The sequence below is a fragment of the Mobula hypostoma genome, chromosome 10 (assembly GCF_963921235.1).
Source record: "Mobula hypostoma chromosome 10, sMobHyp1.1, whole genome shotgun sequence".
NCBI lineage: Eukaryota > Metazoa > Chordata > Chondrichthyes > Myliobatiformes > Myliobatidae > Mobula > Mobula hypostoma.
Genome location: NC_086106.1, coordinates 5,284,013 through 5,303,810, shown reverse-complemented (window position 1 = coordinate 5,303,810; position 19,798 = coordinate 5,284,013). Strand labels below are relative to the sequence as shown.

Here is a 19,798-nt window from a genome sequence, read left to right as displayed (position 1 = left end):
TATTCAAGAACCTGAAACCCAGGTCTCTACACCAGCTCCTCAGCTACTCATTCACCTGTACTATCTCTACACCAGCTCCTCATTCACTACTCATCAGCTACTCATTCACCTGTACTATCTCTACACCAGCTCCTCATTCACTACTCATCAGCTACTCATTCACCTGTACTATCTCTACACCAGCTCCTCATTCACTACTCATCAGCTACTCATTCACCTGTACTATCTCTACACCAGCTCCTCAGCTACTCATTCACCTGTACTATCTCTACACCAGCTCCTCAGCTACTCATTCACCTGTACACCAGCTCCTCAGCTACTCATTCACCTGTACACCAGCTCCTCAGCTCCTCATTCACCTGTGCTCTCTTGCCCTGACCAGCACATGGCACTGGGAGTAATCCAGGGATTACCAACTTGGATGTCCTGTTCTTCAGCCTCTCGCTAACTTCCTAACTTCTCTGTGTGGGACCTCTTTCCCCTTCCTACCTACATCATTAGCGACAATGTGTTGCTCACCCCACCCTCCTCCCTTGAGAATATTCTTCAGTCGCTCTGAAAAACCCTGGACCCTAGCACCTGGCGAGCAAACCCACCATCCTGACTTTTCTGTCGTGGACACAGAATCTTCTATCTGTCCCCTGAACTATCAAGTCTCCATAAGACCATAAGATATAGGAACAGAATTAGGCCATTTGGCCCATCGAGTCTGTTCTGCCATTTCATCTTGGCAGATCCAATTTTCCTTTCAGCCCCTGTCTCCTGCTTTCTCCCTGTATCCCTTCATGTGCTGACCAATGAAGAATCTGTCAATCTCTGCCTTAAATATACATAAAGACTTGGCCTCGACAGCTGCCTGTGGCAAAGAATTCCACAGACTCCCCATCCTCTCGCTAAAGAAATTACTCCTCATCTAATTCTAAAAGGACGCCCCCTGTATTCTGAGGCTGTGTCCTCTGGTCTTAGACTCTCCCACCATAGGAAACATTCTCTCCACATCCACTCTATCAAGGCCTTTCACCATTCGATAGGTTTCAATGAGGTCACCCCTCATTTTTCTGAATTCCAGTGAATACAGGCCCAGAGCCATCCAACACTCTTCATATGACGAGCCATTCAAACCTAGAATCATTTTCATAAACCTCCTTTAAACCCTCTCCAGTTTCAGCTCATCCTTTCTAAGATGAAGGGCCTAAACCTGCTCACAATACTCCAAGTGAGGCCTCACCAGTGCTTTACAAAGTTTCAACATTACATTCTTGCTTTTATATTCTAGTCCTCTTGAAATGAATGCCAACATTGCATTTGCCTTCCTCACCACAGACTCAACCTGCAAATTAACCTTCAGGGAATCCTGCCCAAGGACTCTCAAGTCCCTTTTACACCTCAGATTTTTTTTGTATTTTCTCTCCATTTAGAATATAGTCTACCTTTTCATGCCTTCTACCAAAGTGCAGGACCATACACTTCCCGTCACTGTATTCCATCTGCCATTTCTTTGCCCATTCTCCTAATCTGTCGAAGTCCTTCTGTAGCCTCTCTACTTCCTCAAAGCAATCTGCCCCTCCAGCTATCTTCATATCATCTGCAAATTTTTCAACAAAGCCATCAAGTCCGTCATCCGGATCATTAACATATAACATAAAAAGAACCCGTCCCAACACATAGTCCTGTGGAACACCACTAGTCACGGGTAGTCAGTCAGAAAAGGCTCCCTTTATTCCCACTCTTTCCCTCCTGCCAATCAGTCACTGTTTATCCATGCTAGAATCTTCCCTGTAATACCATGGGCTCATCTTGTTCAGCAGCCTCAAAGTCTTTCTGAAAATCTAAGTACAAATCAATTGATTCTCCTTTGTCTGTCCTGCTTGTTATTTCTTCAAAGAATTCCAACAGACTTGTCAGGGAAGATTTTTCCTTGAGGAAACCATGCTGACTACAGCCACGTGCCTCCAAATACCCTGAGACCTCATCCTTAATAATTGACTATAACATCTTCCCAACCACTGAGGTCAGACTAACTGGTCTGTAGTTTCCTTTCTTCTGCCCCTCTCCCTTCTTGAAGAGTGGACTAACCTTTGCAATTATCTAGTCTTCTGGAACCATTCCAGAATCTAGTGACTCTTGAAAGATCATTACTAATGCCTCCACAATCTCTTCAGCCACCTCTTTCAGAACTCTGGGGTGTAGTCCATCTGGTCCAGGTGACTTATCCACCTTTTAGTTTCCCAAGAATCTTCTCTGTAGTTATGATAATTTCACACACTTCTTGACCCCCTGACACCTGGAACTTACACCATCCTGCTAGTGTCTTCCACCGTTCTATTCCAAAGGTTCAAAGGAACATCTAAACAAGCCTGATGCATTTTGGAAACAAGTCCTGTGGACTGATGAAGTTAAAATAGAACTTTTTGGCTGCAATTAGCAAAGGTATGTTTGGAGAAAAAAGGTTGCAGAATTTCATGAAAAGAGCCTCTCTCCAACTGCTAACGCATGGGGGTGGATCGATCATGCTTTGGGATTGTGTTGCAGCCAGTGGCACTGGGAACATTCTCTGTAAAAAAAGCCGAAGATGAAAAGAGGATGGCTTCTACAACAGGATAATGAACCTAAACACACCTCAAAATCCACAATGGACTACCTCAAGAGGCACAAGCTGAAGGTTTTGCCATGGCCCTCACAGTCCCCCGACCTAAATATCATTGAGAATCTATGCATAGACCTCAAAAGAGCAGTGCACGAACCTCACAGAACTAGAAGCCTTTTGCAAGGAAGAATGGGTGAAAATCCCCCAGACAAGAATTGGAAGACTCTTAGCTGGCTACAAAAAGCGTTTACAAGCTGTGATACTTGCCAAACGGGGTGTTACTAAGTACTGACCACGCAGGGTGCCCAAATTTTTGCTTCGAGCCCTTTCCCTTTTTTGCTATTATTTTTTAAAATTCAATTTTCTAATTTAATTATGTAGAATAATATCTACCCTCCCCCCTCCCCTTAACCCTTGCCCCATAACATACCCCTACCTAAAAAAACAAAGAAAAAAAGCAGGAAAAAGAAGAAAGGAAGAAAGAAAGACTGCTCCATGGGATTCGAAATAAATTTAATATATGTATTTGTTATTTTGAAAGTGTAAAAGATGGAAATAAAAAAATTTTCTTGCTTAAAATATTAAAGAAATGTGTCATCTTTAACTTTATGCCTTTTGGAAATCAGTTCATCTTTTACTTGCTTAGCTAGTCACAGTAACAGAAATTTTGACTGGGGTGCCCAAACTTTTGCATGCCACTGTATATATGCAAGGTGGGAAGATTATGGTTCTGTAGAGGAGTCAAGGATTATGCGCAACAGGGGAACAAAGTTATGGCTGCAATCTTTCTCAACTGCCGATTGGAAGGGTCGATGGTGGAACTGTTTGGCCAAATCCTACCCCTATTTCCCGTGCCAGTGTAGGTTGCTGTTGTAAAATACACTCAGTGGCCACTTTATTAGGTACACCTGCTCATTAATGCAAATATCTAATCAGCCAATCATGTGGCAGTCACATAATGGATCAAAGCATGCAGACACGGTCAAGAGGTTCAGTTGTTGATCAGACCAAACATCAGAAGGGGGAAGAAATGTGATCTAAGTGTCTTTGACCATGGAATGATTGTTGGTGTCAGATGGGGTGGTTTGAGTGTCTCAGAAACTACTGATCTCCTGGGATTTTCACACACAACAATCTCCAGAGTTTACAGAGAATGGTGTGAAAAATATCCAGAAATTGGCAGTTCTGTGGGTGAAAAGTGCCTTGCCAGTGAGAGAGGTCAGAGGAGAACGGCCAGACTGGTTCAGGCTGACAGGAAGGTGACAGTAACTCAAATAACCACACGTTATAACAGTGGTGTGCAGAAGAGCATCTCTGAACGCACAACATATCGAACCTTGAAGTGGACGGGCTACAGCAGCAGAAGACCAGGAACATACACTCAGAGACCACTTTACAAGACAGAGGTACCTAATAAAGTGGCCACTGAGGGTTTGGAAAATGTCACCTCATTGTCTCAGCAGTACCAAACACTACATTAGTTCAGTTGCCTTCCTTTCAAAAGCCTGACTGAAACTTATGGTAGCATCGCGGTTAACGTAATGCCTTACAGCGCCAGTGACCCGGGTTCGATTCCCGTCACTGTCTGCAAGGAGTTGGTACATTCTCTCCATGGCCATCTGAGCTTCCTCCGGGTGCTCCAGCCAGACGTGGAGAGAGTAGCAGCTTCAAGTTCCTGGGTGTCCAGATCTCTGAGGATCTAACCTGGTTCCAACATATCGATGTAGTTATAAAGAAGGAACAGTGGCTATATTTTATTAGGAGTTAGAAGAGAGTTGGCATGTCAACAAATACACTCCAAAACTTCTATAGTTGTACTGTGGGGAGCATTCTGTCAGGCTGTATCACTGTTTGGTACGAGGGGGCTACAGCACAGGACCGAAAGAAGCTGCAGAGGGTTGTAAATCTAGTCGGCTCCATCTTGGGTCCTAGCCTACAAAGTACCCAGGTCATCTTCAGGGAGCAGTGTCGGAGAAAGGCAGCGTCAATTATTAAGGACCTCCAGCATCCAGGACATGTCCTTTTCTCACTGTTACCATCAGGGAGGAGGTACAGAAGCCTGAAGACACACACTCAGCGATTCAGGAACAGCTCCTTCCCCTCTGCCATCCGATTCCTAAATGGACATTGAAGCTTTGGACACGACCAAAGATTTTTTTAAAATTATATATTTGTTTTTGTATGTTTTTTTTAAAAATCTATTCAATATACATAATTGATTTACTTGCTTATTTATTATTTTTATTTTACTATTTTTCTCTCTCTGCTAGATTATGTATTGCATTGAACTGCTGCTGCTAAATTAACAAATTTCACGTCACTTGCCGGTGATAATAAACCTGATTCTGATTATTCTCCCACATCCCAAAGACGTAGAGGATAGTAGGGGTCATATGGGTGTCACTGGACAGCGCGGTTCTTACACCGTGCTGAACCTTTAAATGAAAAAAATACTCGTGACCCAATTCTTCAGCGTTCGGTAAAATAATATGCATACTTATAACGTGAGAGGCTAGTCTGTGACAAGTCCCAGTGCAGAGAAACGCGCATAGAAACCTCAACCAGCGTTCGGTGCAGTACCGAGGGAGCTCTGCGCTGTCAGAGGTGTCAATCTTCGTGGCGGCGAGGTGGTGCAGCAGGTAGTGCGGCTGCTTTGCGTCCCAGAGACCCGGGTTCGATCCCGGTCTCCAGAGCGCTGGCTGTGCGAGTCTGCGTGTTTTCCCTGAGCTTAATCGTGGTATTCTGGCATCCTCCCACATCCTGTAAAGATGGTTAATCGGTGAGAGAATCAGGACGATGCTGACAGGTATTTGAGCGGGGTTACAGGGAAATCGGATTATTCTAAGAGATAAAAGACTCAATGGGTTGAACTCGTTGTGCTTAATAAAGTCATGGATCCGCAAAACAGACGCTCCAGTAGTTGTCAGATGGACATTGGAACAATCAGCCCTGGCATTACCAAACTGACGTTTGTGCAAAACGTGTCAGAAGTTAACGATCTGTTAAGGAGCTGACTACCTGACCTAGATCCAACAGGGCGAACTACACGCGAAGGGTAGATTAGAACAGAAATCACTTTTCTTGGGGGATTTGATCTAAGAAACATTCTGCCCAGGACCTCTGGCTCACGTCAGGTCAGCCAATGGGAACATCTTGACAGAAAGACAGAGAACAGTACGGCAATGCCGGAAAACCAGAATGCAATGGCAATTTCATGAAACAGAAAGCAGTGGTATCTTGTTGCTGTCCGGTGACCAAGGATCTCCTCTCAGCTAGCTTCACCAAAAAAGGGTTGTCTCATCATTGTGGGAGCTGCTGGGCTCTGCGTTCCCAACAGCAGCACCAACAGTTCAGAATTACCCACAGCTTCACTGAGGTCGCAAAACTGGTTCGAAAGGAATAAAGGCGTAGAGTATTTTCTAAACAGAGAGCGAAACCTCGCAATGCTTACTCAGCTCTGTAATGAACTGTGGCTACTGCCTGCTCTAGCTGCAGTGATACCTGGTTTCGTGTCTTTTCTAAAACTCCGGTTCTGAAGCTAATTGGTTACTTTTACTGTTTGCAAATTTTGTTTTTTCTCCCCCTCTCTCTGCGCATTGGGTGTTCAATAATCTTTTTAATAGGTTCTTTTAAGGTTTTTGTTTTGTGGCTGTCTCTAAGAGGACAAATCTCAAGGTTGTATAACGTATACATACTTTGATAACAAATGTACTTTGAACTTTAAGTTCAGAAACCAGAGATACAAAGGGACTTGGGAGCCCTCATGAAAGATTCCCTAAAGGTTAATTTGGAGGTTGAGTCGGTTGTAGGGGAGGGAAATGTGACGTTAGCATTCAGTTCGAGAGGACTTGAATATAAATGCAAGGATGCAATGCCTAGGCTTTGTAAGACACTGAGGCCTCACTTGGAGTACAGTTTAGGTCAACTTATCTAAGAAAGGATTTGCTAGCACTGGAGTGAGTACGGGGCCATGAGAATGATCTGGGGAATGAAAGGGTTAACATATGAGGTGCATTTGATGGTTCTGGGCCTGTACTCACTGAGATTCAGAGGAATGGGGGTGGGGGGGGGAGGTGGTGGTGTGCTATCTAATTGAAGCCTGTCAACTGTTGAAAGGCTTAGATAGAATTAACATAGAGAGGATGCTTCCTGGACTGGGGGGAGTCCAGGACCGAAGGGCACAGCTTCAAAACACAAGAACATCTCTTTAGAACAGATATGAGGAGGGATTCCTTTAGCCAGCGAGTGAATTTGTGGAATTCATTACCACGGATGACTGTGGAGACCAAGTCATTGGGTATATTTAAAGTGGAGGTTGATAGGTTGTTGATTAGTAAGGATGCCAAAAGTTATGGGGAGAAGGCAAGAGAATTGGGTTAAGAGAGAGAGAAGAAACAGCAGAACAGACTCGATGGATTATAAGGCCTAATTCTGCTCCAATGTCTAAAAGAAAAATTCCCCCCACCCTTTTTTTTATTTTGGCAGGAAGCTGGGTGCCTTTGAGGGTGAATCCAACCAGGTCCTGGCCAAGTATATTCTTCTCAGAGGTCAGCGATTTGCAAGGCATCAAAATGCCAGAGTGACATTGGGCACATCAGCAGTGAGGGTCATGTGGCTGTGTAATATGGTAAGGAGTTGGCCTGTGTAATAATGCAGCAGGGTATGATACTATTGGGATTGGGCTCATCAGTGTATAATGCACACAGTAGCGAGGACTCCTCCTGCAGATAACTAGGGGACAATACTGTCAATATTCACAATAATCTGTTGGAAAAACTCAATAGGTGAAGCAGCATCTGCAAGAGCTAATGACTTGAAGTTTCAGGTCTTAACCCTGCATCAGGTCTTAACCCTGCATCAGGTCTCTGTTCAACCGCGTTACATTGCATTTTTCACCCGATCTTCCTGGTTCTTTTTTTGTGTGGGAGGGGGGATTTGGGGCTGATGTACCTGTTCTGTTTTGTTTTTTTTTAATACATGCAGGAGGGATTTGGGGGTCGATATACCCATTTCATTTTTGTGTGCAGTGGTGGGGGGAGGGGGTTAGTGATTGATGATCTTGGTTTTGCAGCTACCCGGGGAAGAAGGATTTCAAGTTGTATACTTTGATAATAAATTAACCTTTGAACCTGAAATTTTGACAACCCAGCTGGAGGAACTCAGCAGGTCAGACAGCATCTACAGAGAGGAATAAAGAGCCAATGTGTTGGGCTGACACATCCCATTCATCGCGAATGGAAAGGGGGAAGAAGTCAGAATATGGAGGTGGCGGAGGAAAAGGAGTAGAAGCCAGAGTGTGATAGGTGAGACCAGGTGAGGTTTGGGTGTTGGGACAAAGAACGTATCAGAAGAGGGAATGCTTGGGGGAGGGGGCAAGAGATGTGCTTGGGTGTTGTTATGTGGAGGAAGCTGCCTCTGTTTTCAGGAGGTGTACACAATAAAAGAGTCTCAATCCTTGATGGATGCCGAAAATAGGAATGGGAGAAACCACTGGAAGTGCAGTGCCATCCAAGAACAGTGAAGGATACAGAAACAGTGTGACAGATTGCATCAAGGTCCTTGACAGGATGAAAAGGTTCACCTTCTTTACAACTGGCAACCTGCTTTTGGTACTGGAGACTGAAATCTGATGGGCAAAGTTCAGATATTGTCTTCCATGGAAGGCTGTCACAGCTTGTTTAATAGAAACAAGAGATTCTGCAATGCTGGGAATACACACACACACACACCTGGAGGAACTCAGCATGTCAGGCAGCATCTATTGACCTAAAAGGTCGACTCTTCATAGATGCTGCCTGACCTGCTGAGCTCCTCCAGTTTTGTGTGACTACAAATGAGTATTGGACAGGTTGGGTTGAATTGTTCTTCGATCTTGGCAATTCATTTGCAAATGCTTCGTCACCATACGAGGAGACATTATCGGTGCACTGTCCATTTGTGATGTCTTCTGAATGCTTTGCCTTGACATACTGATCATTCAGTTGATTAGTTGTCATTATAGAAATTCAATTGTGGTGTAGGGAGGGGGCCTCGTCGCTGATCGGCTGTGTGGCACACTCTGTGTGCTGTCTGGAATTTTGCCTGCACTGGCTTATAGATGGGATTGAGGTCTATATCTGTTTATAGAATTGCTTGTGGAAAACCATGCTTCTAGGAATTCTCTTGGAAGCTATCTATGGGGATCCACGAACATTGACTGGCTCTAAGCAGCGTGACCAACTCTCCCGAGTCTCTACGCATGGAGATCGAGAGGGGCACAAATTCAACTGGGCATCGGTGAAAGTCATGGTACAAGCAAATACATGCAAGAGTGTTCCTAGAAGTGTGATTTTCCGCAAACAATTTTGTAAACAGAGTTGAAGACCTTAATCCTATTTATGAGCTGATGCCGGCAAAATTCCAGACCACAGCGCACAGAGTTTGCCACGCAACCAACCGGTAATGAGACTCCCTCCCGACGTCACATCGAGTTTCCGTAATGACAACCAATCAACTGATTGGAAAGTATATAAAGACCAAGCATTCAGAGGACACACAAGTGAACAACGCACTGAGGATGTCTCCTTGCATGGTGACGAAACTTTAGCAAATGGACTGCCAAGATCGGAAAACAACTCAACCATCAACAACCCAATCTACACATTTTCCCAGATATTTCCAAGAATTGGGCAGGCGTAGAAAGGGAAAAATAATCTGCAGTGTTTAAGGGAAATTGTAGCAAAGAGATTGGATGGATTGGACCATCACACTGCTGGGATCAGAGATTGGCCCCCATAGTTTAGTTAAGGAAACCAAGCACAGACAAAGGCATGAATAATTGGATTAAATGCTTTTACTTTCTTTAAAAGAATGATTTATTAACTATGATACATAGCACATAAGGCTGTAAAGTTTTTACACCATTCCCATTAAAACAAATTACAATACTTCAGCAAATACATGATTTTCCGCAGGAGGTCACTACCTCACCCTCTTAGCTTAACCACATGCACTCTAGTTGTATTGGTCCTGACCACCATTCAGACTTTTTTTTTCTCTTTTTAAAAGGATTAGTTTCAAAGATATTCGTGTCATTTTCCCTGGAATGACTTTAGCTCATTATGGCCAAGATCTTCATCGGAAAGGAAAAAAAGATATTTGACCAAATCAACCGTGCAAACAGTTTTAAAACTGATTTTGTATGGAGGTGACTTCCACTGCTCCAGGGATGGAGAGAGACACTTTGGTTGCAAGCCCCCACCCACCCACCTTTATTTGTCCACCTGCAAGTCCTACAAAATGGTGTACAAGCCAAATCCCAAGGCACTGGTTACATCCACCAGGCCAATTCCAGTCCCCTTTCACAGTGTGACTGGCATGCAGAAGTGTATGGGTGCATGCCTGTAATGATCAGGTTTCCAGGGAGTGAGAGAGCTTTGAGGTCAGCCTTTCACAAAGGCATTCTCATATCCCTGATCTTGCCTGGCAGCCGGTGGTCAGTGCTTTCCGAACAGGAAGTGCGGGTCTCCCGAAAGTCAGCGAAACTCCAAGCACAAAGTCACAAAGTTGGCATGCATCCGCCATTCTGGCCTGCTTCCTTCCTGAAGCTGTGTATCGTGGTGGTGGGGTTGAAGCCATCAAAAAACACCTTCCAAGGCAACCAAAGGTGGAGAGAATACCAAGGGGTATTGGAAAAAGCTGCACATTGCAATTTCCACAAATGAACTAAAATTTCTCTGGCACAGGATTCAACGGACAGAACCACCATTTTACTGTCAATAAAACACTGGCAATCTGTAGTATAATTGATCCGGAATCGACGGGAACTACTTTATTAAATGCAACAAAAAAAGTTCTAAACACCAGTGACTAAAGGATCTGAACCTTTAGACTCTTAAGAATACAACCAACCATTCTTTACATACAGTTACCATTTTGTAAAAAGTAATGGCTACCCAAACTCTCAGACCAATATTACATTATATATTCAATACTCATTTTTTAATTCAAATAAGCGTTAATTAACATATTGAAAACATTTTACAGGTGTAGAGTACCGAATAAAAAGTTAGGACACAGCACTGATCCCACCTCCTGTATTTTCCAGTACTAGGTGTCGAACAATAGCTCACTGAAGTTTAAGTGAATCTGGGGAGAAGGCCTTACACAGCACTGATTGTACACATTCTGTTTTTTTTTGAAATTAAAGCAATTACAAGCTTCTTACTTCAGATTATAGGTTACACATTTAGGCAGGTTAAAAAAAAATTACACAGCAGCATTACAAACGAAACCGGGATAACTTGTATGGCGAGGAAATGATGGCAGAATTTTTATTGTCATGAAAGCAGCTTGTTTGGCTACAATAGCAGATATACTGCATTTCTGAGCTCGAAAGCAAAGCCCACGCCTATTATAAGTTATTAAAACTGAATTTCTCAGCAGGTGGTTTAGAAACTAGAAGAAAAATACACAAGTGTTTGAGTAAGGAAAAAATGGGTAAGTACAAGTTGATTCTTTGACTATAACTAAAATTAACCAATTTCGATGGGGTTTGGAGGCAAGTATCTTATCACTTTCCCAGTCCTGCCTATTCACATCTAGATGTTCCACGCAGAAAAGCAGGAGCTGGCAGGTCAGGAGAGACCTTGTGAGACTGCGCACTGCTCTGGGAGCGAGGGAACTTAAGGGATTTGCATTTCCAAGCCAAGCCGGCTGTGGGAGACACTGTGCATCCTTGTGATCTAAAGCACACCCAATCCAGGTTCTGAGTAACAGTATGCCTTGGCAGCTTCTTTCCAACTGTCACACTCCCACCATCAAACCCTGTACTGCAGTAAGGCCGCAGAGGAGGACGGAAACCAGCATGAAAGAAAACTGGGGCATTCCACAAATCACTGCTCTTCAGACAGTGCACTCTGCTGGAAGTGCAACAGGTAGTGTAAAATAGAGCTCGTGCTTGCTTCAAAATAGAGGGAGGGAGGGATCCAGCATACTTCAGCATACTCATCATCACCCCCCCCCCCACTTGCTTGTAGTCTCCCCACAGCTGGATTTACCAAACAAATATTGCAAAAACAACTTTTGGCCTGGGAGTCAGGTACTGCCAGCCAACTAGGTTCTCCACCCATGTCCTGCAATTAATACAGAACCTGATTACACAGTCAATTACTGATCATTCCAATCAAATTACAGAGCGGGGAGATTCGGCTGTACAAATCACAATCAATTGGAGAAAAATTTTTACATTAGATATCAGAATAAACCAATGTGCCACTAAACAAATTCTCATCATTATCCTGAAATGCATGCAGTTTTTAGCTCCCCAGAGTCACCAGTGCAACATTAAGAGAAAAATAATTTAAATGGCATACTCTAACAGACTGCAGATGGGTGGCGAGTTATCGATCACATTTGAACCGCCACGGAAGAGAGGTGGGAGGACAGGCCAGGGAGGACGAGGGACGAATGGATGACAAAATGAATCAGGGAGTGAGTTAGCTCAATGTTAATATGGACGCAAAGAAAAAAAGTCACAGCACATTCGACAGGAGCATCAGATATGGTTTGAAGCGGGAGAAGGTATATTTGCAACCAAAATGCTTTCTACCTTCAGCCAAGCTGAAATATAATTATAAAGATGGCTTGCAATCCATAAACGTCCCAGCTGTTCTATTTTCTCTGGGTGAAACACCTCATTATGTCCCTGGTGACATCATCTGCCATATTATAGCTCCACAGCACATACACAAGTGTATTTTTAGGACATAACTAAAGATCTGGAAGCTGCTGTCACCTCCCCCCCCCCCCCAATCAATTACATTCATTTTAGTTATTCGATGCATGTTGCTAAGATGTTGTACCAGTTGGGTGTGATAGACCTTTCTCAGGACAGCTATTAAACTTCTTGCTTTTTCTGAAGCACAGCACAATGTGTGCAGTATTAGTTTCCAATTAAATTCTCTGATCAGTCCGTAATAGTTAGATAATTTTCCTCGTCCTGACCTATGCCAGGGTGCCAGGGTCCAGCTCCTAAGAGCGTCACCCCGCCAGCCAAGTTGTCACTATATACCACCCAGGATTACATATCACTGATTTTTAACTGGCATATTACTTTCCTTACCTGCAAGAGGGGAGAAAGAATCACTATTCACTTATTCCAAACACCACTGCTGTAACTATACTCCGCATGTTTACTTTCTGAAATAGAGCAACTGAACACCGAGCAGAGTGGGTTTTTGGACAAAATCTCTCACGTGTAAACAGCAGCAGTGTGCTTTTTCAGAACAAACTAGCTTTAATAAATCCTCCAGCCACCCCCCCGCCAACAAAAGAAAAAAAACTCTCGTGCTAGCTCTTGCCGGCTTGCAGGGAGATGGACTATATAACAAAGCTGAACCACACCAACCTATTGCAACGATAATCAGTTGGCAGAAGGATCGAGGAAATCTAGTGTTGATTCTCCAATGTGCCTCACTCATGACTGAGAGTCTGAACAGCTGTGTTAACCTGGACAAGTGACATGTACCCAGGGCAAGTTTTTTTTTAAAAAAAGCAAATAATCATAATGCATGTAGAAACTTATACAACACCACAACTTGCATGAGGCAGTACAATTTCCCTATTTCAGGTACTGTTCTGCATTCCCAAATCAGCCTCAAGGTACTTAGACACTGCTCTACACCCCTCCTCCCCAAAAAAATTTGCAACCTCCCACTACGCATCCGATACTTTCTATGCCATCCTCCAGCAGTCTTTCTGACCTGGCCCATGAGGGTATCTATGCAGTGATGAATTAAAGTCAGCCTAACAGCAGGCTCATGCTCAGCAGATATTGTGCTGAAACCTCACTGACTACAAGCTTCTTAAAGTCATACTCCCATTTCTTTAAACTGGCATGACAAAATCTATTACATACTGAGCATTTACCTATTCACTGCCTTGCCAAGCACACATTAGAAAGTATGGAGACAGTGTAACAGAACTTGTCAAGCAAAAGGCAAAAATGTGACCAACATTGGAACAGCCTGTAGAATTTATCTGCAGAAGATGCGGGATAGTTTGATCACTGATACCTCACGCCTGATAATCACAGACTCAGGGAAAGAGCTTAACCTGGAGGGGAAGATGTCTGCCTGTCTTTAAAGGTTCACTGGCAATGCTTCGTATTCTAACAACTGGACATGCTAGTGCAACTTGTGAAGATAACCTTCACATTTGCAGAGAACACCAGAAAAGGCAAACTTGTACCTTTCAGCACAAATAATCAGGTTAAGTTTGCCTTTCCTCCAAGCCCCAAAATGGTATTTGCCAATCAACAAAATTTCTTTCCTGATTTTTTAATTAAAGACAGGTAATGCTTTGCCTTGGAGCTACCCCATAAGACTCCGAAATTCATCTACACACATTTCTTCCTTGCTATCAAGTCACTGAAAATGGTTAAAATGCCTTGGATGAACCAAAAAGCAAAGAATATATAAGCACCTGGGCACTAAAAGGTCAATTTTGTCATCGAGAGGGAATTCTGAACAGGTTCAGCAATTGATCCCATTTCGACATTATTTAAGATCAGCTTTGAAAGGGGTTGATACCACAACAAACTAAGCTTAAAGTGCAAATTGTCCCAAGAGGAAATTGTGCAAAAATCCCCCCAAACTACAAAACGTTTAGAAAAGCTAGAATATGATTTATTGTCTACAATTACCTCAGAAAAATAATCACTTTGATAATGATAATCAGTACTTGCACAAGGTGATAGCTTTAAGAATTTTACAGGTGTAGCAATCCAATTTCAACTTCTACCTCCTCAAAACACTGTAGATTGTGCAAACTAGACCCCATGTGTAATAGGGTGCAATATTGATATGGATTGCACAGACACTGCATCTCTCATTCTTCAAATCTCTGTAAACCTCTGCCTACTTTCAGTTTAGCCAAATATGTTTTCAGATTAAAAATCTGGATATGCATTGTATGGTGAAATCAGGTTTTTTCTGCTATTCCATGAATTCAGATCACATGAATCTTTGCTAACCCATGGAAGGGGCAAATTTCATCAAGGTGACTAACTTGGGAGAGAGAATAGATATGCTAATCAGATCTTTTAATACAGTGTTGGAATGACTGGCGATTCCTTCATACCTATACAACACAAATTAATTTTAACTGGTTTAAATGGTCAAGCAACACACTGAGCTCTTACACAGTCATGGTAACTGGGTGAAACATATTGATAGTCAGCAGCTCTCCTCTGGAAGGGATTATGATGAAACTCAAAGAAAACCAGTCTCCAACAAACTTTTCTCTCCCTCACAATGAATCATTTTGGAAACAGCAAAGTGAAGACATGTTCAGAATAATTTTTAAAAAACAGGCAACCATTTCCCATCTGAAGATGGATTTGTAAAATATCAAAACAAGATTGATGGTTGAATAAATTGCACCAACCCTTACGACTGTGTCTAAAATTGCTTCCAAATTAAAGCAGCTGGCCCATAAAACCAGATACAATTAATCTTTAGTTCTGTTGTGCCTGATTTAATTGTTTTTTCGTGGAGTACCGCAATAGATATGTGGAAACCATAAACTAAATTTGTTCGCATACTGTTTTACAAGATTTATTGGGGTGGCAAGGTGAGGGGGAGAAGATAATGCCAAAATACAACTAACAATGCACCCCCTGGCAGTTTTGTCAATCTGCAGCAATTTACCTAAATATATTTCAAAAGTTTTTCACTGAAGTTTTCACATTACAACTATGTATTTACTTCTAGTTGATGAAAAGTGAACAGATGCCCACACCTTTCTCCGATCCAAACTCAGGAATAGGGACTGAAGATTAGGAAGCCCTCTTATAGTCAGGCAAGTTTTCTTAAGCAGGCACCTGGCACGGCGGGGAGGGAGAGGGAAGGGGAAGGAAAATGCCACAGTGCGTACAGCCAATTACTTAACATCCAACCATGACGAGCAGATACAGCAATTCATTTCAGAATTCACTTTTCTATCCACTTGGTAGGTCAGCTGATTTTGTTCTCGCTGATGACATCCAGTGTTGTGAACCATTTGGTTTTTTGACATGCCTGCACTGATAGATTTTGTTTTAATGAATGCCAGACTAGGGTTTGCATTAAACTGAAGCAGGTAGAGTGATCACATTCAGTAACGGACGAGTTGGGCAGGATGATCCTCTTACCAGTACAACTGGCTTTGATGAACATTTGGTAAGACTTCATTGCTAAGTTAAAATAATGTCAACTGGTATTTCTGCTGCACAAAAAATAAAGAGGCACTGATCCATTCTTAATGCAAGCCTGATACACTTGTCAGTCCAGTTCACAATGTCAGTAGGTAGAATTCAAACAATGCTGTCCAAAATATTTACTACTCCCCAAATTTAAAGTGTATTGGAGGACAATTTAATTTTTTTTCTCTCTCTAGAAGCATTAGCTTGGAAAATTTGGAATCATTATTCAATCAGCGAGCAATGATACATCTCAACCTCCCCCAACAATCATAACTGGGAAACAAGGACTGTGGCAACACATTGCAAAAGGTTTTTTGACATAGATCTCATTTCAGATATACATTCACCAAAAAAAAAAATCAGAATTGAATGATAGATCATCTCATACAGAAGCATTTGATCACTGGGTAATCCATTTCACATTGTGCCCAGTCAATACACACAACATTGATTTTGTACAAAAGGAGACGCACACAAACACATTACATTTCAGCGCTGTTATCAGAGTGACCGCAATTATACGTACCGTACCCAAACTGGCAGAGTTTGATACTTAGAATGACCAAGTGTTGTGAAATAGATACGCTGGCACAGCCCTATGAGGGAAAACAGTCAGCCAGGTAATGATGGATTTGCCCCCTGACCCTAAAGAGCAAATTTGCTGCAAGCTCGAGGCAGGTGCTGACAGCTCCAAGAACAAATCACCAGAAAGTTATGCTGCTCATGATCAACAGCATACTTCATAGCTACTGCCAATAAGCTCACTGAACGGTGAATTCTTCTGTATATGTAGTGTCATGTGTAGTGTCATGTGTAGTGAAGATTCTCATATTCAGTGGAATTAAAATTTTAGTGTTTTTTCTTTTCAAAAAAAAGAGGATCCCTTATGCTGTCTTCAAACTAGGCTTTTAACCGATTCAAGTCCAAGAATGTTTCAGGTATGAAACGTGAAATATTTATTAGTGTTGAATGAATCTCTTTCTCGTTGCCAACACCTTTCCCCCACTCTCTTAGGCACTGAGTGGTGCTGAGGTATGATTCAATGGGTAGTGATCCCCCTCCCCTAACCCTCCCTCCCCCCACCCTAGTATCACATCAAATTAAGTCATTCTTGAAGCACGATCCCAGCAAGGATATTCAAGTATGGAAGATGGGGCAGCAGGGTCAAAATATTTTCCCCATTGAGTCACTGTGAGCCCATTCTCTCCTCAAAGAGTTTAGACACTCTGCAGATAATATAAATGCCCCACCCTAAGATGGCTATGAAACCTTAACAGACCGTGCACGTGCTGACATGCCACACAAGCATTTTAAATACTTGAAGAATTCAAACTGAGCGGAAGCCACATCGTAAACCACCTTAACTACTGCCTGAACAGATGTGTGGCATTGGCTGAGACGACAATTATTTATGGCCGGTGGAGGTGCGGGGAGAGAGGGGAGATGATGACCTCTGCAACTCTTCGAACCCAAGGTTTCAGTTCTCTAAAGGGTGAAAACAGATCTGACTTACAGGTTTGGTTAGCTGTGAGATTTCCTCGTGTGTGAGAGAGACTCCAATTTGGCACCGTGTACATATCAGGACCAGCAGGCCACTCGGAGCTCACTACTGGCTATGGGAAGGAAAGAGAAGTAGTGGTAACCCCCCCCCCAACACCCACCCCCACCACTAATCCGAAGAATGACCCATGGCAAACAAAACTGGAGTGGCTTGTTTGGGTTGCGAGGAGAAATGAATTGGGAATGAGCTAACCAGAACAGATGAAGCTAGTGAGAATGAGACTAAGTCCAACAAAGAAGCAGCAACATCCATATTGGGGAAAACCAGCATTAAATTTTGCCTTGCACAAAGCACTTTCATGCAGCTGCTTTCACGTCATTGTTATGCAGACAAACCTCTTTACTACAAGCTCTACAGAACCTTAGGACACACAGTTTTGATCAGTACAAATTCATTAGGTGTGTATTCCTTAGAAACAAAAAAAATCAAATCCCCCAAGGTTAGAATGGCTCCCCAATGTATCACCCGTACAGGTGACCATTTACATGCTGGGCCTGCTCATTCCACCCGGGGTAACTCTTCGTACTCACACCCTGCCATTTGCGAACGTTGGTGCGACGCGACGCTCTGACCATTGGGCATCGTGCGCATCTGTTGTGAGTCCACATAGTCCGCCTGACATTTGCTTCTTCACTAAGAAAGGTTAAAATAGCAGCACATGACAGCGAAAACAATTCTCTAAGCATGAATTGGCGCTATTGAAAAATAACCAAAAAAAAAAGCAAGTTTCTACAATGGCTTAGAAGGGAGCAAGGTATAAATTAATTGGTAGAGTTTGTCTGTATAATTAACCATTTAAATGTTGTGCATTTTGAGAAACCATTCTGCTGCGAAACCTGTGCTATTTGAATGTCTTACAGAGCCCACAGTGAAGACACGGGCTGCTTCTTTTGCAGTCTAAAAGGTTTTTTTTTTAAAACAAACTCCAGTGCTCGGGTACTTAATCGAATCTCCTTAGTGGCACATCACTTGTACGTTTCTTTATGCTGGTCTGCACAACAGGAAGGGGGTTCTATAACCCAAGGCAGTCTTGAAAAGAACCCAGCTACTGTATCTGGTATCTTAAAACCAAATTCACAGTTTACTTGGCTGTTCCGTTCGCAGCTGATGTTCCTCGAGTGGCCTCTAAGGTGTTGGCGGCGGAGACTGTGGTGGAGAGGGGATCATTGCTACCGGCGAAGGGCACTGAAAGGCAGTGTTCGACGTGGGGGAGCTGGGGATGGTATTTATCAGTTCCTCGATCGGCTTGTCGTAAAAGAAGAAAGGGCACTGCTGAATGAAGAGCTCGATGATAGTCTGGTATGTCCTGGTGGCCGTCAACGCGTCCATGGTCTGGAAGTCAGGCCTCATAAGTGTGGGCCAGAAACAAATGGACAGGTTCTCACTGTTCATCAGATTCAACTTCGAGTTCTGACTGACTCTGAAATGAAGAAAAAATATTGTATTTACAGCATAAAATTGCACACAAATCCATAAACCATTTAGTAATTCCATGGGGAAAAAACTGTTATCCTACTCCTTACATTAAGGATGGAACAGAAGTGCATCCTTCTAATGACCCGATCCTGTCTGGGACACCCCAACCCTAACCTCACCAGGACGCCCCAACCCAATCCCCTTGGGACTTCATAATCCTAACCTCACCAGTATAAAAACACCCAGATTCCTTGTTCCATCTCTCATCATTTTGAAAATAACAAATCTAGACGACAAGTTATACCAGAAGAAATTTCACACCAGTGATTAATAGTAAGTCAATTAGCAGCCAAAACATATTTATATTTCAGTGAGTAAAGTAGAAACACATTTCCCTCTTCAGGAAATGCATAAATCACACCTGGAACAAGACCACCCTCTTATCTGCCTGTTCTGGAACACCAGTTGAGAATACAACTTCCCACAATCATGATTAAAACTTCAAAGTTACACATTGTTTTATGAAATGATTGGATTTAACTCTGAAGCAATAGGAATTCATTCCAAATACAGACAGAAGGGAAAAGGCTAACAGGGAGGAGGGAGGAGAGAGGGAGAGAGGGAGGGAGGGCAGGTGGGGGGTGACGAGGGACAAGGGAGAATTTCTACCTGGGTGGAAATCCTGTTAGTTTCCAGTGAGCCAATCCAAGCAGCTGTACGCTCTGCCCGCCAGAAGAAGGGGGAATTTCCCAGTGCCCACCCATTTTAATTCCACCTCCCATTTCAATATGTTAATGCCCCCCACCCCAACTTTTCCCTCGCTCATTTTATCTACTTGCCTGCCCACTGCCTCCCTCTGGTGCTCCTCCCTCCTTTCTTCCTGTTTCGATGACCTTCTATCTTCTATCAGACTCCTTCTCCAGTGTACCTTTCACCAATCAACTTCCCAGCTCAGTACTTCACTTCATCCCCCACCCCTCCTGGTTCCATCTATCACCTTGTGCTTCTCCCC

The 19,798-nt window shown here is 43.1% G+C and overlaps 1 protein-coding gene across 3 annotated transcripts in view; it reads right to left on the bottom strand.

The window, feature by feature from the left end:
* Nucleotides 1–9,426: 9,426 nt before the first annotated feature.
* arhgap35a (Rho GTPase activating protein 35a) overlaps nt 9,427–19,798 on the bottom strand; it is a 206,113-nt gene continuing 195,741 nt past the window's right edge. For all 3 annotated transcript variants that reach the window (XM_063059930.1, XM_063059931.1, XM_063059929.1), the window contains one exon: nt 9,427–18,790. In XM_063059930.1, the coding sequence (XP_062916000.1) occupies nt 18,496–18,790 (295 nt within the window). In that variant the 3' untranslated portion in view covers nt 9,427–18,495. The remainder of the gene's footprint in view (nt 18,791–19,798) is intronic.